Below are 27,652 nucleotides of genomic sequence, written 5' to 3' on the forward strand. Positions count from 1 at the left end.
ACCGTTGACATTAAGTTTGCTGTTATCATCTTGAAACCCTTCCTAGTTTTTAGAGAAGGGCACATGTATTTTCATTTTTGTTTCACTGGGCCTCACAAATTACATAATCAGTTCTGATGTCACCGCAGTTCTATCAGCTATCAGCTGATTAAGACTCATGGGAACTTATTTTTTTCTGGTATGCATACATGTTTGTGTATGTTTGCATATATGTGGAATCCAGAGGAGGTTGACATCTAGTGTGCCCTTTAAATTTTAACATCTAATCTATCTATCTATCTATCTATCTATCTATCTATCTATCTGTATATATTTGTGCGTCTTCCAAATGTGCATGTGGAAGTTAGAGGACAACATCTGTGAGTCAGCTCCTTCTTTCCACCATGCTGTTTCCAGTCAGCTAACTGAGGTCATCAGGCTTGGCTAGAAGCACCTTTAATAGCTGAGCCATCTTGCTGGCCCCACCCCTATTTTTGATGATGGGAGCAGTCTATTGGTAAACTGAGCTCATCAGTTCAGCAAGACTGGCTGACTAGCTAGTCCAGGGATCATCTTCTTCACGCTTTCTCAGTTCTAGGATTACAAATGCAAGCCATCGCACCTGGATTCTACATGGTTTTGGTGACAGAAGTCAGGCCTCCATGTCCTCTACCTGCTGAGCAGTTCTCCGTTTCTGCAAACCCATTTGTAATTTTAGTCTCTACTAAGCAACAGTATCAAGAGAGAGGAGTAGGCAAGGACAATTACTAATCATAAAATGAAAGTAATCTCTAAAGGGAAATTATTAGAGGGTTCTCTGTATAGCGCTGCTGTCTATGAAGATAGGTGCAAATAGGATCTCTGAGTTAAAAGGAACCTCAAAGATAATCCCTGGTTGTACTATCTCACTAATCAATGCTGTTTACAGTTTCCCTGCTATCTCACCATAGCTCTTATACTGGTTAAAACAACTCAAAACAGCCGAGTTTAGATCAAGAGAAGAAAAACTTTGACTTTCTTATCTGTTGGTAAGTAAGTTTGGGGTCTCGGGCAAATTCTTCTTCATCTCCAAGTTGGAAGAAAGGCATTGAAATTGGTTTTTCTTATGCTATTATGGGTTATGAAGTATTTAATTGTGAATCTTGTGAACAATATCATGGATATTCTTTCTGGAAAGTGAAAATATGCACAGAATTTTGTATACCAATCTAGGTGGTAGTTGTCTTAATATCCAAATAATATTTCTGGACTTAGGACACATATATTTAAGAATCCTTTTCACTTCCCCTTTTCATTACCACTATGTGATTCTAAATTGCACTCCCTTTACATGATATTTACAAGTTTAGGATCAACGTAACAAGCCAAATAGTGCAATGTGTCTCATGTTGGAAAGATCAGATGATTAGAGAACACATTAAAGAACATGTTGGTGTTTAGAATGACACCATTTCTGCTTCTATTGCCAATGTTTAAAAGTCTCGATTAATAAATAATCACAACAATAATAATCACCAGTTTCTTTAAAGTCATCATCTCTTTCCTCACAGTATGTCTGGTAATTATGGGATCTGCCTTCTGTACATCGGAAGCCTGGTAAGCACCTCTAGAATCCCTTCTCCGGAAGGTGATTGTGTAGTTTCGCAAATAAGTAATGTGCCTTGGTGACCTCTGATGATGGTGTGGAGCCTGTTTTTTCCCTCTCAGTAACAGTTAAAGATCATCCTAACTCGGCAGCAGGAAACGCTTACATAAAGCATCAATTAAACAGTTCTCGATGCAACGGTAATGAGACACACATACTCTTTTCACCGCCTTCTATCTGCTCTCTGAATTGCTCTCCAGTCTGCAACAAAAAAGTACATTGGCTGCAAACCCCACAATTATATTACTTTTTTCTCCCCAGTCACAGCAAATAGCAACAAGGCAAGCACTTAATAAGTTCCCTCTAATTTTTATTAGATTTACATTCTCCTGAGAAAGCTCTATGAGCTAATAAAGTTATAATTTATACTTAAGACTTGTCCAAAATTCCAACTGACTTTAATAAGAATGGCTGTGTGTTGGTGTATTTGTGTGTGTGTGTGTGTGTGTGTGTGTGTGCAGATCCTTGCTCAAAGTAACAAGGCAAGGTTCCTTTCTCGCACAGCCCTCTTAGCTTAATCCTGAAACTTACAATTGGCTTCTGAGAATGGAAAGTTTCTCTCTATGATGCTTAACTGCTCTCCAAATGCAAGAGGACTAGCAAATGCAATAGCAGCACAATCTTCAGCTTCTCGTGGAAACAGACCGCAATGCACTAAAGCCCCAGTGTTTTGTATAATTAAATATAGAAAAAGTGGTTCATATTGGATCCAGTGCTAAAAATGCTAAGCCTTGACATAACATTCTGCTCAGTACCATGACAGCTGCTGTGCTAAGTAAGCAGACTGGACCATGACCAGTTTCTGGTCTCTTCCCTATAGCATTGGATCATTAACACAGTATTGTATAAGTCACAGATTCAGCCTCTGGCACTCTGGAGTAGAGCTAGGAAAACTAATATAATAAGAGAGAAAACTAATTCAACAGTATTTCAGAAGGTCTGTAGAAGTGGTTTAGACTGGCAGTGAGCAGGGAAAGGTAGGCAAAGGGTCATGGGTTATACTTCACAGGATGTGGCACAGGGCCCCATGCTGCTGTAAAATTATTGGGAAGGCAATTGGAAAAGAGTCAATATGGAAAAATGCATTCTTTGAGCCATGTGGCACCTTCCTTTGTGATACCCTTAACTCCATCTAGAGTTATGCCTTTCCATAGTCTGTGTCTCACATGTATGCAGAGATAGTAAGTGAATATTCGCTAAGCATGAGTCACTGGTTGTCCTGTGCACTTACTATTATTTCGCAGAGAGCTGTGTTTTCTGATCATAGGTACACACCTCTGACTTCATTGTTAGTCTTCTTGCAAATCTCCCACTGGAATATAAAGAAACTGAATGCAAAAGACTAGCTTATTCTCTCTGATGCATTTGAAAAAACCCTCTTAATGTTTATTTTACTTATATGGGCAGCATTATTCACCACTTGTGGACTATAAGAAGGCTATGGGGCCACACTGTCTATGACATCTAGTTTTGTAAATATACCATTCATCTATAATGGCTAGAATAAGGGATTGACATTAAGTAGCCAAGGTAAAGATACAATGTAATGAAGCTGATATGTGAAATATGACAAGATGAAGCAAATGATTTTCAATAGCTTCAGGCTAAGGCTTCAGAATTCATAATGCTTGCATTTATGAAAGTAATATATAATTAAAGGTGATCTGATAGTGGAAAAATTTGTGTTACATTCATGAACAAAGCATACATCTAGAAATAATTTGAAGACATTTAAAGAATAACAAGAAATAAAAATCCTTTTCTTCAAAAAGAAGCCATTCAATAGAACAATAAATATTTTCCATTAAAACTATATTAATACAAACCCAGAAAATGACAGAAAATAAAACACCCAAAGAATCAAATGAAAGCCATAACAACAGATCAACACTGTGTTGACAACATGCTACCTATTGTAAATAAGTGAGTGTTCTCAAAGTTGTATCTTTTCCTATTCTCTAGTAATTTATTATAAAATAGTGTGACCTCAGAGGTTCCTTGATGTGACATGTTGCCTGATTGCCTGAAACGCTTTGTTTACCTGTAATTCTCAGTTTTTTAATGCTGTCGGCATCAGATGGTAGGTTTTTATTGAGGGCCTTTTCAACATTTGTGGAAATAGTCATATCTTTTTCACCTTTAAACTTCTAAGATAGTGAGTTTTAGCAATAGATTTCCCAAGGCTGAACCATCATGTGGTCCTAAATTAAATCCAACCTGATCATGATACATTATCCTTGCTCCAGTTACTGGATTTGACTTGGGAACTACTAATACTTTACTTAAAAAATGTACTCTACCCATTCACAAAAAGGGTTATGCAAGATAATATTAAAAGATATGTATTTGGACAAGTAGAAAAAGGGCATTTAGGAGTGTGAGTAGCAATTCAACTGTTTCATACTAGGCTGCATACTGAAATATAATTTTGTAATAGTTTTTTTTCTGGATAATTTCTTCAAGTCTAATTGCATGAAGACCAGAAAGATGTTCTGGGATTATATACAAATTTGTGAGTGCCTTTGCGTATTCCTCTTACTGTGGAGCGATATCATTCCACTACACAGGCAAGGCTAAGGGGTCACTTCTGACTTTATTCACTTGTTTGTTCAATCATTCAACAAATATGCAATATTTATTGAGTACCTCCTGCTTACAGGCACTGTATGGGGCACATGGGATATGAAAATGAATAAAACAGAATAAAGCAGAATTCCTCTTGGCGCAGCTTATAGTCTAGTGAAACAAAAAATATGAAAGAAAAATTAATAGCTCACACAATTACTTACATATGTTTTGATAAATGTTACAAGAAGAAAATGTGTACTATTAGGAATGATTCTAATAAGGGAATTCATGTCAGATCGGGGAGACAAAGAGAAGAGGTTTACCTAATGAGGTTTCCCTCACTTGTGGGGGGCACAATCTAAGACCTCTTTCTGGATGTCTGAAATTGTGACTGGTATCAAATCTATGTTGGTGCTTTCGTCTATGTGCCCTGCAGCATTGTCACACAGTAGTCAGAGTTAATCTGTCTTTCCATGTTTCACGCTGTGGTGTCTCCTTTGCACAACTATTCTTGTGCTTTGGAGTCATTAAGTAAATTAACCGTTAATTGAACACAAGCACTCCAATAGTTTAGCAGTTGATTTGATAACTAACACTACTGTGTGACATTAATAGGCCATTAGTATATACACTATGGATATGCTAGACAAACAGAGAATGCTTTTCTTGCTTTTGAAATTATTATTGTCATGCAAGCATGCTGTGTGTGTGTGTGTGTGTGTGTGTGTGTGTGTGTATGCGTGAGTGCGCGTGTGCATGTGCCATACTGAACCACATAGAGGTTGGAGGACAACTTTGTCTAGTCATCTCTCCCCTTTTACCTCTACACGAGTTCTAAGGATGGAGCCCAGGTCGTCAGACTTGCATGTCAAGCAGTTTACTAGCCAAGCCATCTCACTGCCCTAAATTATTCCTGTCTTGGCAAGATCGAATGGCGAGAGATATCATTATGCTGCTCAGAATGGCATGCAGTCTAAAACGGCATGGAGTATTTATTTCCAGAAATTTTCACTTAACATTTTCAGACTTCAGTTCACTGGGTAACTGAAACCAAGAAAAGTGAAACCACAGATAAGAGGAAAGGAGGGTACTGCATAGGATCACTTTGACTAACAAGGGCTTGTGTTTGCAAGCTAAAAATATTTGGAGTAAAAAACGCATTTAATACACTTAACCTTGTGTACTTCAGAACTTAGCAAGACAGCTCACTATATAAGATCAGTTATTTACTCTTTTAATTCAGTGACTAACTGGGAACTACAGCTTTCTGCTGCTTCCCAGCAACACAAGGGCATGTGATAACTACTGCATATCACTAGGCAGGGAAAACATCAAAATTCAAAGTATGGCTCTTTCTAAATGCACATTGCTTTTATGCCTCTGTAACATCATAACATAGAAAAATTGAAAGTTAACCTTGCATTAGTTTGGGGGGGGGGTGCTATCTGTGTAGGGAAAACCATTTTAGGCAGAAAGAGTAACATGTGTTGCACACTTTGATACTTGGCGCTTTTATGAAATTTAAAGAAGGTCAGATTGGTTGGAGTCACTTTTTTCCCAGTGCATCAAAAATAAAGAACCAAAATTATTCTCAACCTCACCTAGTAAAAGGTAAAACAAAACATTGCTATCCTTTAGTTTTTAGACAATTTTGTTTGGGTAGGTGATTCAAGAGAGAGACTCACTTTGAAAATGGGCTTTTAAAAACGTGCTTGAGTAAAAGGGATGTAAAAGAAATTCCCTTTTATTCTCAAAAGCACCTAGTTTTGATAGATAAAGTATGTTCTCACCCAATTTTGAAGGACTATAGTTGTAATATCTTGAGATATGTTGGGAGAAAGGAGTTGAAGGCAAGAATAGTTGAAGATGCTGACTTGATCGGTAAGTTGTATGTTTTGCTAAAACATGTTTTTTTCTGTCTCTAGATTTTGTTATCCTACAAATGACTTTCAAACTTTTACTCCTGAATGTCACATGAAAGAGTTTGTTGATTTTGACCCACAATACATATACACATATGGTAACACACACACACACACACACACACACACATGCACAGACTGAAATAAAGTGTTCCTATGCATCATATTTTGATACTTTCTATTGTGTTCTTGTCACTTTTGTCCTATTATTACCTAATAAATATATTCTATTATTCCAAAATGCTGCTAGACTCATGAAATGAGTTTTACGATCTAACCATGAGTTTAACCAGACTGAAATGGACACATAGTACTTGCTTACCAGAGTATTAGGGTAAGTCCTAGACTTTCTTACTTTAGAGATTCTATCTCATATTAAAATGGCCATACTTACATCCCACACTAAACATTTCATATTTAAGTTTAAAAAAATTAGTAGTAGCTTAAAAGCTGACATAATGCTTGGTTTTGCAGCCACTCACTTAACATTTATTTGTCGTGATTTTTCTGGTTTGCTTTTTCATACTTTGCTTTAAAGTTGCAAGCATGTAATTGTTCCTTAAAAAACTTAAAGCCTGGGCACTGTGCCTATAAAGTTGACAGTCTAACACAGTTCTGCTCTCAGTTAGCAATTATGAATTAATCAGTGGAAAGAAATGATGAGAGATTATTATCTATGCTAGCTTTTCTGACAGAAAGCCACTGGGGCATAGAATTGGGTGCTGTTAAAGTGGGGTGTTCTCTCATTGGATCAAGAATAAAAGAAGAAAAGACACATAGGACTGGAAGATCTGAGTTGGAATTACGTCTCTGTACAGGCTTTTTGGCTCTTTCTGAACCTGGTTCTTCCTCTGGATATTGGAAACCTTATTAATTTTGCCATGCCTACCAAGCAGGAATGCTATATGGATTAAAATGAAATAATGTATGTGAAAGTACCTTGCAAATTGTAAAGCACTCCCCATTTATTATTAAAATATTCGGTGGGTACTGTTCTCGTGGCTTCCCAGCTTGCTTAAGTTTTACTGAAGGAAAATTTATGAACACTAAAGCATCATTCTCAGGAATGTTTTGTGTGCACAAAGCAGCCATAGCTTAGCACCTATTACTATTAATGTTCCCCTGTTTCTCTCTAACACAATTTAGACGGACTCCTATGCATTGTGAGCCTTCAAGAAGTCTAGTTCTCGCAGAAACACCACTCTTTCTTGCCAAACTACTGTACTAAATAATTTTGCAATCATTGTTGCCAATAACCTTGAAGAAAAATAGGATTGTTTATAGCAGTGCTACTAAAGGCAGATTGCTGATTTCCTGAACTTCCAGGACTTTAAACCTCTGCAGTTTAATTTAATTAAAATGAAGGCCAGGCAGAATGCATTATTATACATTGATAATAGATGCAGACACAGGCAGACATAGGGAATTATTTTGACAAAATTCATATAATGGATGTAGATCAGAGGCCCCGAACAAGCCAGTTCGTCACATTAAATACACCATCTCTAGAATTTTAACAGCACCATGAACTTAACAATAGTGACTTTTTAAAATACTGTTTTGCAAGCCATATAGTTGGGAAGGAAACTAAATAAAATACAATGATTTCTAGACATTGTACTTTCTTTAGAGCCAGGGAATGAAGCACTAGGTCCAAATCATTTCAAATGCTCACATGGAGTTTTCAGCAGGGCAGTCTTGTCCATGAATCAGATAGCAAATTCTTTAAGCAGGATGAATCAGTGATTTTGGCTTTTGTAGTGAACCTTAGGGTGAGTTTTACTCTTCTTCTGCTTGATCAATAGTGTACTTGGATTAATAAATCTTATCAGTTGCCACCAATATTTCTTGTAGTAAAGAGTCCACAAAATCCCTATTGGTAATGTATTCAGTCTTGTATTATACCAGCTGCAAAGTCTGTTTCATTGTGGAAAATGGTGGGATAGCCTAGGATTTTAAACACTGCCCTTTCCATTTTGGTTGTCTTTCAATAGTTTATTCTTCTTTTGTGACATTCTGGCCCTTAGATATCATACCAAATCCCCACAGCTGAGCCACGTGCCAAGCAAGATTGCCACATTTCAAACTAAGCAGCATTTCAACCTAGATAGTCTCCATCACTTCAAATTCATCTTATTTAAATTTGGACTCCTCTTAGTCCATCATCCTGAAATCAGTGGGCCATAGATTGACAGTTAATTGGTACGAGAAGGAACAAGAGTTGAGTCCTTCTTGGCCTTAATCAAAATCCTCGGTATAAGTAGAACATTATGAATGATGGAAAGGCTTATATCAATTTCCTATTGCTACTGTGAAAAAGTGTCACATGCTAAAAGAATTCAAATAAAATAAATTTGTCATTTTATAGTTGAAGTAGTCATGAGTCTAAAATGGGTCCCAATGAACAAAATCCAAGATGTTAGCCGAACTGAACTAACATCTACAGACTTTAAGGGTACATACCATATCTGTCTTTCCCAGCTATCTCCTAGTGGCCAGTCATATTCCTTATTTTGTGATTTCCATACCCCTTCTTCAAAATAGACACTGCTTATCTGTTGATGTCATTATTGCATAGTTATACCTTTCTATAACTCTAACCTCTTCATCTTTCTCTTCACTTTCAAGAGCTTTCTGATATTATGTGGTCTAGACAAAGTAGGGCAATATCTAATCATATATTCAAAACTAATTGACAAACTAAAATTTGTTTGTAATCTTAATTCTCTTTTGTCATGCAGCATAATATACTTAGAAGTGACAGGTGGACATTTTATAGAGGGGTGGTTATATTTATGTTACCAAATAGCTACAATTAAGCACTTTGAGTTTAAAAGCAAACTGAGCAATGCCGTATATGAACACCGTTGTAATTATTTGATGGGAAACTTTGTCTATTTACACTCATAGTAGTACAGTAATTATAAAATACTGCCATGTTTGCAAGTAAATGTGCAGAGTATATTCTAGATGTGGACATAGAATCTCAATAATCACACATTTAATAAAAATGCCTCCATACATTTATCTCTTCAAGTTTTTGGTGTATTCTTTAGGGGTTCACAATCCTTCAGAGTAGTTGACTCTCCAATTTTATTATATCATTTATTCAGTTGCCTTACCATTCTTAGAAAATTATCTCATTTTCTATGATGGAAGAAGAATTTACTTGTTCTAGGGATAAGATCCCCGCCCCCCCCCCCCCCCCCCGCATTGGTTGTCCAATGCAGAGTGGTCAGCCCTGAAACCATATACACACAAACAGAAAAGATTGAGGGAGAAAATTGTATTTACTTGTATTGTTTGATTGCACACTAGTAATTAAAGAAAAGGAGGCTATTAACTTGAGAGTGGGCGGCATGGAAGGGGTTTGAGAATGGGTAGCTAGGAGGGACTAGAAGAAGGAAAGAGAGGAGTGAAAGTGATCAAATTATATTTTCATTAAACATATTGAAATTATTGTAAGGAAAAGAAAACACAAATAACAGGCTAGGATAAGGCATGAATATACTTAATCTATAGATATATGCCAACATAGATTATAGATGAAATCTATAAATATAAGATAAACTAGACTTTTCCTTCAATAAAGATTGATGTTTTCTTTTTCCTTTTTGACTATTCTTTTTTACAAACCAAATGCTTTTAAAACGGGTTCAAATGTGGTGAACACTGAAATAACCAAGCACCTGTTTTCTTTCTCAAGCTAAGAAAAAAGGGATGGTGCTAAAGGATATGTAGTAAATAAAGTCTCTTTAGCCACCAGACCCTTAAATCATGGCTAACAGGGACATTGCCTACAAGGCAAATAATCTATATTCTAGCTTAGTTACTATTTGTGCCATTATTTAGGCTTTTTCTTAGGGAGCTTTGCCAGTTTCCTTGCTCCATTCTGAAAGTTTTCCCTTAAGTGTATAAATAACCTTTGTCTTGTTTTACACTTTGGGTATTTTCAAGACATTTCATTACCCATAGCTTTTATTACTGTCACTAGCATTAGAAAAAACGAATAACATTTATTAATACTATTTTACTTAAAAATTGAGATTACATTTACAAATATCTGCCCTTCCCTTTAGTACTTCCAAAATCTCCCAGATAGCATTTTAATTAATGCTGTTTTGCAGTCAGAATGACAAACAGGTGAACAATAGGAATGAAAACGTCAACATCATAATCTACACATTTTTTGTTTATATATGTGGTTTACATGTTTCCTTAATTAAAGGTAAGTGTATTAGTAAATCCCTCATTGAGGATGATTAAGGAGAAAAAAGAAGGCTTAGAATATTTATCGATGGAGATATTTAAAGAGATGCAATTCATGTATAAACTGAGGTTTAGTATATGGTGCAGTCAGAAGCTAGCGTGATACTTCAGTCAGTAAAATGCTTACTATGCATGCACAAGGACCCGAGTTCAATCCTGTAACTCTACATGAAAAGTCTGGTGCTATAATCACAATGCTGGGAAGCAGAGACAGGAGGATCCCTGGGGCTTGCTAGATAGGTGAACTAGCCAGATCAGTGCATTCTAGTTTGATTGATACATACTATCTCAAAAACAATAGACAAGGAGTTATTGAGGAAGATCCTTGACATCAACCTCCATATACATTCGTATCCACGTATACCAGCACATATTCATACACGTGCAAACAAATTGTGCAGTCACTGAAGAAAATAGTTAGGTGGTTTCTTGGTAATTTAAACACAGTATGCACACTGTCCAGAAATCTATGTATATATGCAAAAGAATTAAAATCATGTATTGAAATAAATACCTCTACACAAAGATTTATAGGAACACTACTCAAAGGACAGAAAGTGAAAACAGTGCCAATGTCCTTGAGTTAATAAAAGGACAAACATGTATGGTGTATGCCTATAATAGAATATTAATCAGTCACAAAAAATGGAAGGAAGCACAGCTATATGTGATTACATGGATGAGCACTGGTAATGTTAGGCCAAGTGAAAGAAGTCAAACTCAAAAGACCACTTATTGTATGGTGTTATCAGTTTGAAAAATACAAATTAGGGGAGCATAAGAAGACAAAAAGGAGATCAACAGATTCCAGGGCCAGAGAAGAGAGAGATGGAAAGACAACTGCTAATATGTTGAGCGGCTTTGTGGGGGGTAATGACAAAAATGATCTGGATTTAGATATTGGTGATGGCTGCAGAACATTTTGAACTGTGCAAATTGCCTTCTATAAATGTAGGGAAGGTTTTATTAGATATGTAAATTATGTCCCAACAAAGCTGTTATTTTTCTGAAATCAGGTTGAGCTTCATGTACATAAATCTTGTGAGGAAATAATAGAAATCATAATAGTTAGCTCTTCATCAGGATGTTGGATAAATTTGTGCATGTTGCAGCTTAAGAAAATAACAGTTAATGGCAACACCAACAACTAAGCTAACCTTTACATTCAGGAGGGGTCTAAGGAGGTTCATAAATAACTGGAAAATAAAAGCTATAGAGAAATGTAAGAAATTTTGGGTTGTTCTGACTAGCAAAACACGCTAGTATCTGGAGTCGCCAATTATGGGGCTTTGAGTATATATCAGTCATGGTCACAGAAGGACTCAGGCAGTGCTTACTAGGAGATTGAATGACAGTATGGGCAAAGCTAAAGAAAAAACTAGTAGTGGAAAACAATCAGACTGGCAGTAATGGACAGTACTGGGAAGTCTTCTTGTCTTATAGGGGCAAGGGAGAGAATGATGATGAAGAGATCAGAGAGGGCTTGGAGACAGCTGGCTACTCACTAGGAAAATAGACTGAACCTAGAGAAGGAGTTTGGCTCTAGAACTTTCTTATAACTGCTATACTCAAGAAAGAATGAACATTGGCTGACCAGAAGTGTAGTGGAAATTAGCTTGCTGGTAGAGTTTTGGCATTGCAGTTTTTCTATGCTGTACATTGACTTATGTACATTGATATTCTTTCGAATAGGAATCTGAATGCAAGATAAATAAAGTCATCAGAATAGTAGTTGGATACACGAGAGAAAGGGAGCATCATTAGTATAGCAGTAGGGGTACACTCACTGATAAGTAAGATCCAGTCCCTGTTGGGGGAAGCAGTGAAATCTTGTTGAAGGGACTGAGGTAATCCAAACCTGCCCATGCTCCTTGTTTTCTAATAAAGTCTAACATAGATTAAATTGTTAGTCAAATATTTGAATTTTAACTAGGCAGAGAAAAGACACCAGATCTTTTCATTTTCCTTTGGAAAAAGGAGAAAAATTTGATATGCTATAGTCTGAAATGTATTGCTTAGCTATGTGGGGTCATATCACAGCAAGCACTTCCAAGGAAGGATGTGAAAACAGCTCCTCTAGAGAGTCAGCTTCCAATCTGTCCCTAGATTTCTAGTCTGTATGGTAACATTCTCTGTCAAGATTAGAGAAAATCAAAAGAAATAGGAAATCAGGATGGTGTTTCTTTATTTAACCTACTGAAGCAATAAGTTAATGGAGTATAACCATCTTAGACATAAATGATAACAAGTAGAGATGCCTATATGTTAGAATTTTGTAGTTTCTAAGTGGAAATGACAGTCTAAATGTCAAATTCAAAAACAAGGTTTGCAGAACACCACACCAAAGGTCACCGTTATAAGGCAACATTCAGTTCTGGAGACAGTTATAAGATAAATTCGATATTGTGTGATTCCTGTGGTATGTTGCTATCATGAAACTAAAATAATTTTTAAGCAACAATATATCAAAGTGGAATTCCAAGCAGGTCCAAAGTATGTATTTACATGAAAAAGAATACCTAATATTTCTTAACTGGAAGAAAATTCATTTAATATTCCAAATCAAATTAAAGCATATCTAGTATGTTCTGTTTTGTAAGCAAAATACTGCTATTTAAACAGAAATATTTCAACATACCCAAAGCTTCTGTCAGGCTCCAAACCTTCTGTCCATAGATGTCTGTCTTATTCCAAGCAAATGTGTAGACAAGATTAATTGCAGCAGGAAACCACTTCTGTGTGAGTCGCCCTTCCACAGCTACTGTGAGGTGTACTTTAATCATGCCCACGGGAATCGTTGAATGTGTCAAAATGATCCGTAGCAAAGTTTTATACCCAGGTGTTCGACTGCTCAGGTAACTCAGCCTCACAAAGCTAGAAGGAATTGGGATTTCCTCCTGTACAACCTAAAATTGAAATACACAAAACAAAACAAAAATTAGCTTTCCAGTGGCCACAGGTAGAGGAAGCTAACATATGCTTTGCTGTCTGTGAACCAGACTAAAGGCCAGTGAATACTGGGATCTACTGATGCCAAGTCATGTATTTCCAGATTTTTAGGAGACTGGGTGACCAAAATTTTAATTTTCCATCAAATCTGAATAAGAATGAGAAATACAGCCAATGCTACAGATTGCTCTCATCTTCTACTGCCAGGCATGACTGTAAAAGAACAATTTTATTCTTTCATCAGTGTTCCAAAATTTGCTTAGCAAAGGTTGGGAAAGATCACACTGCTGAATGTCAAGTAATTCCATGCTCTGAGTTCTATTAAGGGGTCGTCTACTTATATAAACACACACACACACACACACACACACACACACACACACACACACAAACACACATCCTTACTTGGTTCACATATCTCAAATCAATTGCCTATTTAGGATGGGTATCCTAAGAGGAAGGATTGCAGAAGCAGGTTCAGCAAGTGATATTTAATGACAAAGATTATGGGATCCCTGGAATTAATCTTTATTGAAACCATTATGTTTGTTTACATTGGAGCTTTGGAATGATCTGGGGGTCAAATTTTTAATCACAGTTTTTTTTCACATTTTTCTTTGTGACTGTATGTACAAATGGCTGGGTATAAGTTTCTCTAACTTGGCACCAATGACAGAAAAGAAAATTCCCACTAATTCCTCTGTAAATCTTGTAGTAAACATTGGTTTCAGAGTGAAAATGCCATTTGGCATTGTAAATTAACTGCTATTACTTATTTGTTTATTACTATAGATAGAAATAAATGTCAAAAACTGGTAACTAAAATTGAATCTTCTATTCCATCATTTTCATCTTTCAAAACAGAATAGCTGAAGCGTCCATATTATTCAGTAAATTTAAGATGATGTGGTACACGTAAATATTGTTTGTGTCCTGTTTTATTATTAACAAAGTACTTTTTATCCTTCAGCTTCTTCATATTTGCATGTAAAGTCCACAGAATAGATTGTTAAACACAAAGCAACACATACTTTTCCAATGACCTATTCTCTCTTGTAAAGCCTTTAAAATTTGTCTTATTTTTAATGATGTGTGTGTATGTGTGTGTCTGTCTATGTGTCTGTGTATGTACATGTGAGTGCAGGTACCCATGGGGGGCCAGAAGAGGACATCCCATCCTATGAAGCTGGGGTTATAAACAATTGTGAGCTACCAAGTCTAGGTGCTGGAAATCAGACTTGAATCCTCAAGAGGAATAACAAGTGTACTGAACTGCAAGTCATTCCTTCAGTCCCTCTTCTATATTCTTTGTACAGCATTATTTCCTCTACATTATATGTCTCACATTAAAATTGTCCACTGGCTTTGTAAATTCTTTAAACTGTAGTTAACACATTTGTTACCTTAGTATTTATTTGCATAAGGAAATACATAATTCTATTTTTGAAAACCTTTGTTTTTTCTTTGTGGAAGAATTAGTATGCCAGTTAGATATACTCATTACTTTCCTGTTTTTCTTATTTCCTAAGGAAAAGTGTTAGAATAGCCAAGACAGCCAACACTTTGTGTTGCTTTTCCCAGAGACGGTTATCTTTGTGTGGGGCGTCTTTAGTAGAGGATTCTGAGAGCTTTTGAGGCTGTTGTGATGTAATAAAAGTTAATTCAATCTTGGAGTGTCCATTAAACTCTTTTAGGAGTACACTTCTTGAGTTTTGGATCTGTACGACTTATATATCCATTTATTTGGCATCCACTTTTAAATAGCATTAGAATGTTTCTATAATATCGTCTAGGAATGGTATTATGACTGTTGGAGTGGCTTAAAACTGAATTGCGATAAATAATAATTCTCTGGAAATCTACACTCTAAAACTCAAATACTTAGAAGCAATTTTGTACAAAGCATACCCACTCCAGGCTAGAAAACCACCTTTACTAAATACAGCTAAACAAGAACTTCCATGACTTCTGAGAACAACAACAATAAATACAACCCGCACAATGGAAGAAAAGCAGATTTTTAAAGAAGCTTCAATTTTAGAACCACAAACACTTCAAGATCATCGATTATACTGCTATCACTATTAAGCCAGCTCACCATGTTTTTTAGGGCACTGTATTAATTAGGTCAAAGTTGACCATTTCTCTTGACAGCTAGTTCATCTTGCTATTTCCAGGCCACAGATACTGCACTAATATCCTTGCCAATAATGTATTAGAAAGACTTCATTCAAATGCTTCTTTTAAAAAAATCAAGAGACCCATATTTTAGGAACAGTGAGAATGACAGAAAAAAATAGCCATAATACATTGCTAAACATACTAATGACTATAACTTTATACTTTTGAAGCCCAATATACCTACCTGTAGTTCAGGGACAATAGTTCCCCTTTCTGGACAGGACCCTCCAAATGATGTAAGTGGCGAAGGAAGCACAATAGGGTTTGGGCTGATGAAGTTGGAAATATCGCAGGATGGTGAGTCTGCAGTAATTCTCTGCATGATTACTTTCTCCACCACAATAAACTGATTCCAAGGCAACCAGAGTGTTCTCTTTTCAGACAAGAAAGGCGATCGGTCAAAAAGTAAGACAACAGAGATACCACCAATGGCTACGAGGTCAAAGCTAAGAAGAACCAAAAGCAGGAAGAGAAGGAAAAAGAGGAGGAGGGGAAGGAGGAGAAAAATTAGGAGAAACACGATGAATATATGAGAAGTTCAAATATAACAAATTTTAAAATAAAAAATAGTTCAATTATAGCTTTATTTCTTACTTTTGGAAAATTATTTCCACTTTTATTTTCTGTTTTATAAATCTCTATTCACTTGCTGTTCATTTCATGGATGATTTCTTTTTATCACTCAGTAGATATTTGATATGGGATTTTGTATCAGTAGTTGATATTCACCAGACTTAAAAATCCAATTTAATATTGTCTTAAACTAAATAATTGTAAGCTTTTCTTATAAATCCAAATCTGAAATTACTGCTTTCACTTGTGTTAAGGAACATATAAGGATGACTAGCTAAATTTTGCAGTATTTCAAATATGCATATTCATCCTGAAAATTTTATAAGTAACTATATATAGTATATAGATATATTTACAAATATGTGCAAACATATATTCTTTAGACATATGTATAAAAGGAAAGAGCTAAAGGTTAAATGTCTTTTTCGGGGATACAAATATAGTGTCAGAAATTAGTGTCTCTAAGACAATTTTGGGAGAAACATACCAGCACAGGAAAAGTGTTCAGGGAAATTTGAACTAAACCATGCATGAACCTCCTGCATCTGACAACCATCTCCTGCTCCTGATTGTGCCTGAATTCCATATTTAGGATTTCTGATTCTGACTTCTTATTGTAAGACAATTGGTAACTTATCCTGCTCAACTCTGCCTCCAGCTCTTCTGTATCTCTGAACAAAAGAAGTCTCTCTTCTGTAAACCAACTATGTCCCGCAACAGAAGTGGTCCCTGACAAGACTATTTTGTCAGAGCATAAAAGCCTCAGATTTCATTTCATTCTGCACTGATGGTTTCACCTCACTTCTTTTTTAAGTATAATGATGTCTTTGAGGTAATGTACTTGAAAGCACTCAAAAAGGTGGAATATGATAAAAAGTAACAAAATGATGAATCATTATCATTATATCTTAAAAATGGATAAAAGATAATATGATTCTCCTTAATAGTCAAAGCACTGCAAGTACATAAGGGAACAATATAAGCATCTCCTTACATTAGAAAAGGTCTTTCAGTAAAAACACTTCTTCAATGCTAAAAAACCTGATAGGGAAACTGACTAAATTATGGACATCTTACCACTTCCTTTATGTGACATTTATTAGGGTAAGTCAAGTATTACCATTTATCTCTTGTTGAAGAAATTTTCCAGGTAAAGAAAATGACTAGTAGCCAAGGATGGATAATATCATGTTTTTATTGTTGCTATTTAAGTAAAGTAGCAGTAATATTAAAACAAATTCCCAAATGAGAATTTAAGAACCAAGTTAGGAAATAATCTTGATGTGAATTTAAGAAGAAAATCCAAACAGCTTGTACTTTAGACAGAGAGGGTGAATTCATGATAACATAGAAGCAGTTTAAGACAAATGTCATGGGGGAAAGTCTAATACTGTTTGTCAGGAAATCTTTCCTTTTGATCACCCTGTACGTAGACTTGACCTCGTGTCCTTTGCCAAATGCACTTGATTTGTACAAACATTAAGCCTTAACTCCTTATGTCTAGAGTGCTTATTTATTGAAAAAAACAAACAATAACTATAACAAATATAAAGACCCAAAAGGTAGATTTTCCAAGTAATAACATAGCTATCTAGGAAATATTGTGTTTCTACAAAGGGTAAGCAAAGAGAGCAGCCACTTTTTTTGTGGGAAGAATGAGTTTGATTTTAAATACATCTCAGTTTAGGTCTCTTCTCTATCATATTAACTTTGTGTCTGAGTTATTTTTTTAAATCTCCATGAACTGTAGTTATATATTATTCATAATGGATCTAATAAATTTATGTTTACAGCTACTGCCGCAACTAAGACACTTAAGTGTCGAGTACATAGCTAGGAATCAGCACATGTTAGTGTTGTCCTCAAATTAGATGTATTCTCCTACTAAATTTTCTACACATTTTTGGTTGCAATTCAAATAACTTGTAGGCTAGCTTTTGATTACTTTCAGGAAGAGTCACTGCCTTTTGAGTTCTTCTCAAATCTTCCTCTAGGCTTCTTATGGTATTTGTTTCAACTTGGTTAAGCTATGAAACTTGGTTACTCAACCAAATATAAATCTTAAATATTGGGGGAGATATTTTGGTATGGGGATATTTTGCTGATAAGGTTAATTTCTACAACCACTTGTCATTAAGTAATAGAGATTTCCTTGATGATGTGAGTGGGTCCTAGTCAACCATTTCATGACTTAGAACCAAACTAAGTGAAGCTTCTTCAGGTCCTGCGCAAGTTGTTTTAAGTTTTCAGTGGATCAACTTGCTTTATAGATATTAGATGAGCAGACTCCACAATAAGTCCAATTCTTGAAATCAGTTCAAATATATATATCTCTCAATATATATATGGAGTTTGAGTTTTAACTCTATCATCTCTATTATATTAAACTCTGCTTGGGCTGATTTTTATATCTCCATGAGCTGTAGTTATATATTTATAGCTACTGTTATAATTGAATGCATTATTTCTGGAAATAAAACAAAGACATGTATATATATATTTTTTTTTCCAGAAATAAAACATATATATATACATATATAAAAATTAAGTTAGATTTCTCTACACTTAACATATAAATATTCTGTTTTCTCTATTTTCTTGGAGAGTATTGACTCTCCTTTCCCTTCTTCCCACCTGGCTGTACAAAGGAAATATTGTCTGGCTTACTCATTGACATGGAAGCAGAAGGCAGATCTATGCCTTAAAATTAACGTCAACCTTTGCAATGCCAAGCAGAATTCCCTCAGAATAACTTATTCTCTGACATTTTTCTTATCCAAAATCCCCTCCACTTACATATTACTAAGAATGTTTTTATGTTATATGACAGTAAGTGTAAAAGCCCCACGAATGGTTGTTTGCAGATTTTCATCAATCTATAAGATGTCAAACCAGTCCTGTTCATAGGTGGAAAATTATCGAGACCTATATGATGTCTTATGATATCCATCAATCAGGGTGGATCAGAGGGAAATGCCTTTATCCTCCAACCTTGACAGAAGGTTCCTGAAACATCTAATGTTTCTCAGGTACCTATTTGTAAAAGTTATTTCAGCTCTGTATTGAGTATGAGTTCCATTTCTATACTGAAGGTGGTAAATCATTGAAAGAACAAGATAGACTGAGTTGAAATCTTGGGCTCTATCCTCACCACCTGTGTTAATCTCAGTAAATTTTGCCTTTTGCCCAAAGGAGAAGATATAAATAGTAGATATAATAACCCATAGGGGCTATTATGAAGAGCAAGATAATGACATTAATAAACGTATTTGGCATACAGGAAACTCTAATGCAAATTCGTGCTTTCTTTAGACTTGACTTTTATTTTCTGCTACTCTTGTCCTTTTCTAGATGAGTATATAGACTTCCATCTGAGTGTCTAGACAGAGGTCTCAGTCTTCTATCATCATTCCTCCTTTTGCTTTTGTCTCATATCCTGGATCTTCTCCATGTCTCTAGGAAAGGTTTTGTCAATTTGAAATTTGTTAATAATGGAGGCAATCTGTAGTCCACATAGAAATGTTATTTGACATAAGCTTGCAGAAGTGAGTTCCCCAAGATAGGGATGCTGCTGGAAGGATCTGCGAGCACTGCAGTAGATTTGTAGGACTGATATATGGAGACATAGGGTCTTCCCAGAATCTTGTACCTCACACTTTGTTTACTTGGTATCAACATGATATATCAACTTTTCTATAATCTTTATTTTTGGATGTATTTTACATATGATACTGTACTTTAGAAATGTTCTTAGTCTGAGGTAGCAACAAGCAGACATATAAAAGGAAAATCTTATCACAGTCACATTAAGTCTGAGAAATGCTAATGGGACAGTCTGGATGGCATTTAGGGTACATATTTTGAATGTATACACTCTTTATGAATCCCAAGAAGAATGTCATTGCCAGAGGGGACTCTTGCTAGTATCTCTCATTTACATAAACCTACTTTTCACAGAAAGCTCATCAGAGGAGGGTCTTGGCATTTTAAACACAAAGTGTACAAATGTCAACAAAAATTATTCTCTATAATGTTGTCTGTCATCTGGAAATAGAATCTTTTCGATATTTTAGACATCAAAATTCTTTTAGATTCTTTTATAAAGATAAAATGAAGCATTGACTCAAGCTGAAGCCCAATCACACCTCCATGACAGGTCATAAGAAGTCAAACAATTCTTTTCTCAAGTAATATGTATGATTCAGGATAATGGCATGACAGAGTGTAGTTTCATGTATCAGTTACTGGTGAGTGAATGTGCAAAATTCTGTCATTCAACCCAAATGAGAGAAAGGTCCGCTTGAAGTAACAGAGAGTTCTAATTATGGACTATTTGACAGGAAATATTGTTTCCCTAACAGCTTTGTGAAGCTTGTTATAATAACTAGATGACTGCTTAGTAATGTAATTTACATACAAATAATTTCTAAGCTCTCTGAAACCAGTTTCTTGTCTTAAGTAGGTTAAAAACCTTCTCTTTATGGCCTTTAATTTTTACACACATTTTCTTGACAGGCAGTTCAAAAACTAAATTCAGCAGAGCTCAGGTTGTGCAATTAGCATCTCTGAAGTGGGCAGGACTAATAAGGTTTGATTGTAGGTTCTTGAAATAAGATAGTCCCTCACACTGTGATAAAGCTCTGAGCCAACAGGTCTTTTGTGAGTATCGAAGTGGTTTGTTATGAGTAGGACATGTTAAGGGTAGCCACCTGGAGACTAGGGCACCGCAAGACTATTATTATAGTGTTCCTGAGTGTCATAAATAGCTACCTTCAAGATGGACACATAGGTCTATTGACTCAAGGATTCTGAACAAGTGTCTGTCTAAGTGACAGCAACAAAAATGTTTTTGGGAGAAAATCCTTTCTCAGGGTGAAAAGGCTTAACTTTGAGGCCATGCTTCCCAGGTCTCAGAGAACCTTAAGAAATCATTAGAAGTCAGAGGGTTGGTTTCTTGATATTAACTCAATATCAATACATGGGTTGGCCACGATTGCCAGCAAATCAGTTGAGTCACTATGGAAATAGGTGACCCAGAAGGGTGCTTTGTTTTTGTGATGCTAGGGATCAAAGGCAGGCCCTTCCCATGCCAATTCTACCATGCTATCCCTCAACTACATTTCAAATAGCAGGGAAACCCTTAATTAACATGATGGGATTTCGAACTTTTAGAGGAAATCTTTCTACATGGCCATTTCTAAAAGAGTTGAAATGTTTGGAAAGAACAGCCTATGTATTCCAGACTTCATCATTTATTATTGGCATCATGTCCCTAAAATTTGAGGTTAGATTTGTAAATGGAATTAGGGGACCACATGCTCAGTGTTTCAGGAGGGCTTGAAAATAATAGTGTAATGGGAGAAATTTGGCTTGTCCTAAATTGGAAAGAGAAGGAATAAATGTCACCATTTGCTTTTCTAGATATAGCGAAAAAGAAAATGGGTCTTACTCTTCCTGTAGCTTTACCTATGGCTAAAGGTCAGTACTCTGCTCCTATAGTGAACAGAAGCAAAAGGCATACCTTCCATCTTGCCGACTGATGGTAAAACCATAATCACTGTGATGCAAGAAACTGACATTGACTCTCACAAGAGGGGTTCCATCCACAGCTACCACTTGGCCTCGAATTACACAGGCACGCCTGCAACAAAAGATCGAAGGGAATCAGAAAAGCAAGATAAAATAAGAATATAGATGTCAAGTTGTAGCAACTTCGGAAAACACTCAAGACTAGTGAAGAAAACAGTCATTTCACCAACCAGAAATAACTACTAACAGTATTTTGTGGATAGTAAGCTTTTTACACATCAACACTGAGATTATATTAGGTATCATTCATAATTCTGACATTTTACGTTAATATTATGTTATTGGTATTATCTGATACATCGAGAACATGTATTTCTGTTATTACATAATTTATCCATAAAGCAATATTCCATTACTTGTTCAATTTACCTTTTATTTGAAGACATGCTGTTTCTTAATTTTTTCTGTACTGAGCTTATCTCCTTTGGAGAGTGCTCTATTTATGCAATTTTACTTTATTGCTTGTCAAAATTAAAATTAATGACTTTATTTAATATACAAATGCTTTCTAGCTATGATTGAAGTTCCTATTGACCACCTACATCCCTCTTCTTTCTGGGATTTCCATTTTATGTAATCATCAGTATCAGTTTTTGTGTGTATTTTCCATGCATCAATGCATACAAGAATGAATATATTAAAGCTTATGATGCACACTGCCAAGCTACTATGTCTAGATAATAGAACCAAGCAAGTGAAGTTAAATGGATGACACAGTGTGTGTATATAATGTGCATTAGTAGGTGTAGGTGTGTGTTATGCTTCCATATAGAGATGCAAGGATAATCTTGGGGAATGGCCTTCACCTTCTACCTTGTTTGAGACAGCACCTCTAATTATTGGCTGCTGTATGCATCAGATTATGTGGCCTACTAGCTCTTGTGGTTTCCCTAACTTCACCTGCCCTCTTGTTATAGAGGCACTGGAATTGTAGACGTGTGCTATGATGTCTGGCTTTACATGGATGCCGTGGACCTGAACTCAGCTTGCATGCTAAGTGCTTTATCTACTGAAGCCTCTCCTCACTACCTTGGATGAACTTGAAGCCTATAATGAAGATACGGTATTCTGTAATGATATTATATTTTCCTTCTCTCATTTAAGTAAAGCACTTATGAATACTTCCCTTTAAAACACATAAATTTCATTTTCTGGTCAAAATGATATTTTATTCTAGTTCCTAAACAGGACTGTTTCTGAAGGATACAGTCATAAAAGTGCCCATTGCTTTTCAGCTCAAAGTTGTCTGAAAAATTATAACACATTTTAGGAGTATATACCTTAATTTAGGGTCATGGAATAGATTGAAATTTAGGACTTTCCCTTGGTCTGCTGTTGGTTGGAGGTGTGAGTAATAAGGAGGGGAGAGTTTTCATCAGATTCTAGTTCTAGCTTTGGAAGTTCTGAACTCTTTGTTTATGAGTTTTGTTGTTCAAACAGACAAGGTCAAGGAAAAATAATAATGTCAATGATTTTGCTAAAGCCTTGAATATTATGGTCTCTTTTTCCTTTACTACATAGGATTCATGGTGTGCTGGAAAGATAAATCTTAGATTGAGATGGGCCCTGATTTTTGGACCAAGATTTTCTGATTAACTTTAATAACTTTACCCTGGGATTTTATATTCTTTCAATATAATCAACACTCGAGGCAAGTGCCTGAAAGCTAATAGTAATAGAAGAGACTTTGAGAACAGAAACTACACAACCAAAGCATCTCCAGATGAAGAAGATAGGTAGCAACCTCAGCTTGCTTTAGACAATAAACCTCATTTCTAAATTCTATTGCAGTTTGAGAAACTAATTCTAAGTCAAGTTGATAGGACTTATTTGGAGTTCCCCAAGAACAGTCTGCAGCATGTTTTACAAGACATTAAGTATTACACAAAGGGAAATAGTATAATTAGTGCTACCCGAATATTTGTATATTCTGAGATGCCAGACCAATCAATGTTCCTAGTTCTGCGATACAGATCATTGACCTGTAAATTGAACACTAACACCTGCTATACCGTGTCTGATTCTCAACCATTCTCATGTTAAAATCCTATTTGTTATAACATAGAAGAAACCCACAGTCCTTGAGATCTAGATTTTAAACTACTATTGACAAATCAGACAAATCTGATTCTAAACCCAATGTAACATTAAGGAAAATAAACAAAACCTCTTCATTCCTATAGTAACAGCTTATTTTAAGATTTATAATTCTTATGTATATCAGTATTTTGCCTACATGTATATAAGTGTACCAGATGAGCACAGTGTTTATGGAAGCCAAAAGAGGGCATTGGATCCTCTGGAACTGGGGTCATAGACAGTCGTGATGGCCATGTGAATGCCTAGCTAGTGCTTGCTGACTCTATTTAGGTAACACAATTCTAGGCTCACTCATTATATTTGCCCACATTAATCTGGATATTGTATCTTTCCACAGTTGTACTAGACTCAATTATTTTTGTTTTTATTTTGTCAAGCCTGGTTGGCATTATTGTCTCATATTTTATGACAGACACAGATCTGTCCCTTGTTTTTTGTTGCACTTTTATTTTCTATATAGCTTATATTTATGAAGGATCCAGGGCAGTGAGTGAAAAGTTATAAAAGCTATCATTATTCTGTGCAATTCCCTGGATTCCTCTCTTCCTTCATTCTGTATCTCATTCTGAGGAGACTTGTCTTTTGACTCTTCTGGTTCTTAATATTTTTCATATTTTATGACACACACAGGTTTGTATGATAACTACTCATCAAAGTCATCATTATTCAAGACATTGTCTATCCATTCTTCTCATTCATTTCAATCTCCATCCTTCATACATAATGTGCACACACTTATCTTTCAACTCCCCTATTTTTTTATTTCTCATATTTTATGATCCACACCAACTTACAGAATGATAAAGCTTCGTATAATGTATTATTTTACATTTATCAGTATTGAGCTCTTTTTGTAATGTGTTAGGTTTTAAATGCTCTAAGGTCCCCAAAATATTGTTGCATTTGTTCTGATTATTTACACACTACATGTCATCCACTTTTTCACAAGAAAAATTCTTAGCTCTTTTTATACCTGAGTTAGTGCTTACTCTAATCACTGACCAGTATCAGCCATTCAGTGTCGGTGTAAATTATCTAAACTTAAGGACAATATTAAAACATTCTTCTTAATTTGCAGCAACTTTGACTGATATTGCCTATAGAAAACTGGGGGAAAATCTTCTCAGGCACTTTGTGTCTCAAAACAAAAAAGTGTTGAGTACAAGTTCTCCCCTATGGTACCCAGCTTCAAGTGGCCAGTAGAGTTGATTATGCCTTTATGTTGCCATTTTGTGAACTTCATTATCTGTTCTCCTTTTACTGATTCCCCGAGGATATTTAATTTCTGTACCATTTATATAACTTGCTTTGAGTGTTCTTTTTAGCAACCTGTGAAACCCATGTATTTTCAAGACTCTGGTTGAGTAGCGAGGTGTACATGGTCATGACATACCTTTGATAAGCCCTACGCTATTTTGCATACATTTGTTTATTCCCATTGTGGTATCATCCCGTTTTGTATCCCAGAGAGTACCCGGATTTCTCCAATTGTATCTAATATAGACATAACCACTTGACTTGCCCTTGGGACGTTAAGCTTGTCATATCAAAATTCCCTTCAGGGTCGGCCTGTTAACACAGGCCTCTAATCCCAGCTACTCAGGAGGCTGAGGCCAGAAGATCACAACATACAAGACCTGTTTGGGCTACATATGGAGTTGAAGATCAGCCTTGTCAATACAGTGTGGTCTTATTTAAAAAAAAATATCTAAACAAGATGAGGGTATACCTCAGTGGTAACATGTATAAGGCTCTGGCTTCAATACTCAGTATCACAACAAAGCAAAATGAACAAAATAAAACTCCAAACTAGCTTAACCTCAAATTCATGTCCTTTAAGGATCCATGTTCCTCCCCTAAACCATCTCCATTCAATATCATAGAGAAATCTTCAGAGTCTTTAAGTCAGATGATAGAAGATATGGTCTGGACTGTACCTAAGCTGGCTCTGCACCAGCAGATATATGCCCAGTACAATCATGTGTGTGTGTGTGTGTTTGTGTGTGTGTGTGTGTGCGCGCGCACGCGCTTTGTGCTTATGCACTCTCAATGCCAGGAACTGCATGCTTTTCATCTTTGCTGGATTGCTATAGGACATGGATGCGACGCCTTGCTTCCTTAAATCTTTAACAAGAACATCTCCTTGCCATGCTTGCTTAGAACAAGGTAAGTTGAACTTAGATGGCTTGTCCAGTGTGACTTTAGAAACACATGTGGGGAAGATCATCCCTCACAAATGTCTCTTTTTCTGTTTTCTGGAGAATACCGCCTGTTTCCAAGCTGCCTGCCTGCTGTCACTATACTAAGGTAGCAACCCCAAGGGAAGTGTTTCCTCACTTTAACTAAATGGTGAATCTTCGAAGTGTTTGGAGTTATATTTGAAGAACAGATTTTTACCGAGAGCCTTATTTAACTAACAAGCTGCTTGTTAGACATTTCTGATGCAAAAAGTCTAATTCATTTTGTATTTGCTATTTTCATGGCGCAGTCAAATTATCTCTAGCCTTCAATCAACCCTTGGTTCTATTCTCCTCTGTACTTATTTGTTGTCTTTTGTCTTCTTCTCTGTAAAATTTCCAATATTCATTTGACACCTCTGGCAACAACATTAACCTCAAGAACAGAAGTTGGTTTGAACAACAAGGTTAAAAACTAAATTGCTGAAAGAAGATGTAATTTACTGCATTGTATTTCTGATTAAAATCTTTCACAAGGAAAATGAGGTTTAGGGCCAGAGAAGTTACAGCTATTTGCTTTTGTTGCTAACCTGAGCAGAATAAGCAAGCCTTGAAGTATGACATTAAAAAACAAGGACCTTTCTAGCTGGGGATGAAGTAGTAGGTGGACAGGTTAGGGGACTTGCTCCATAGGAACAGGTGAGCGAAGTCCTTTCCACAAGCTGAACACTACACAAGAAAGAACACTGAGAGGGCCAGGGCTGGAGAGGCCACATGACTTCTTTGCTCACTCGTGTTTGAATTTTGCCCTGTAAATTCCTGAATTGATCGTCGGTTTGTTTAAGACTTCAAGGGTCAGAGACAGACTACATAATGAGGCCTGTTTTGAGCATTCTTATCACATCTTATACAGGGGTTAATCATAGCATAAATCCTGCAGCTGGAAGCTGTGTCATTCGGGGTGAAACACTGCTTCTGGGGCCTTATTGGAATATAAATACCTCTGAGTGTTTGTAACAAAGATTTCATGATGTTTCCATTATTCATTGCCATCTCAAAATAAATAGGAAGGTCTTCAGGGTACAATTTGGGATGTCAGTCCTAACGCCTCTGTGGTAATCTTTCGCTCCTATAAGGCAGTGATTCTCAAACTTGATGGGATGTATACCTCAGTACCCTGGAGGGTTTGTTGAAGGAAAGATTGAACTTCAGTTGGCATGTCCACAGACTATCTGATTCGGTAAAGTCTGATGTGGGACCCGAGAGCTTACAGATTTAACAAGTTCCCGAGTGCTGCGGATCCTGCATGTGTAAAGGCCAAACTTTAGTGAAAGCAGACTATCAGCTAATCAGCCAATTAAGATTTATAAACTCCTAGGGAAGGAGACGGAGAGCACAAACCATAGCAAGGCAGGAAAATAAACAATTTACAATCTTACTACTATGAAATCCTTGAGTTTTAATTCTTCCATAAAAGCCTCCGGATAAAGGTTTGCGACAATTGGCATTTGGGAAGTCACCCTGAAATTGTCACAACAAAAGATGGGTGAACTATCACATGAACTGTGGGGTACCTTCAGAACCAGAGGTTATAAAATAGAAATATGTTTTAACTCAATTCATTGGTTCGAGATAAGTGTCAATGTTTCCTCTCTTATTGTTCTCATTATATGACGCTCATAGTCACGTCATTGCACACG

The 27,652-nt window shown here is 36.1% G+C and overlaps 1 protein-coding gene across 1 annotated transcript in view; it reads right to left on the reverse strand.

Annotated features, from left to right (window-relative positions):
* Tenm1 (teneurin transmembrane protein 1) overlaps positions 1 to 27,652 on the reverse strand; it is a 577,348-nt gene that overhangs the window by 106,941 nt on the left and 442,755 nt on the right. The window contains 3 exon segments of the mRNA XM_041639938.1: positions 13,022 to 13,289; positions 15,698 to 15,959; positions 21,608 to 21,727. Of these exon segments, the coding sequence (XP_041495872.1) occupies positions 13,022 to 13,289; positions 15,698 to 15,959; positions 21,608 to 21,727 (650 nt within the window).

The sequence above is a fragment of the Microtus oregoni genome, unplaced genomic scaffold (genome assembly GCF_018167655.1).
Source record: "Microtus oregoni isolate MIOR12 unplaced genomic scaffold, Mior012 000061F_ref0000440, whole genome shotgun sequence".
Lineage (NCBI taxonomy): Eukaryota > Metazoa > Chordata > Mammalia > Rodentia > Cricetidae > Microtus > Microtus oregoni.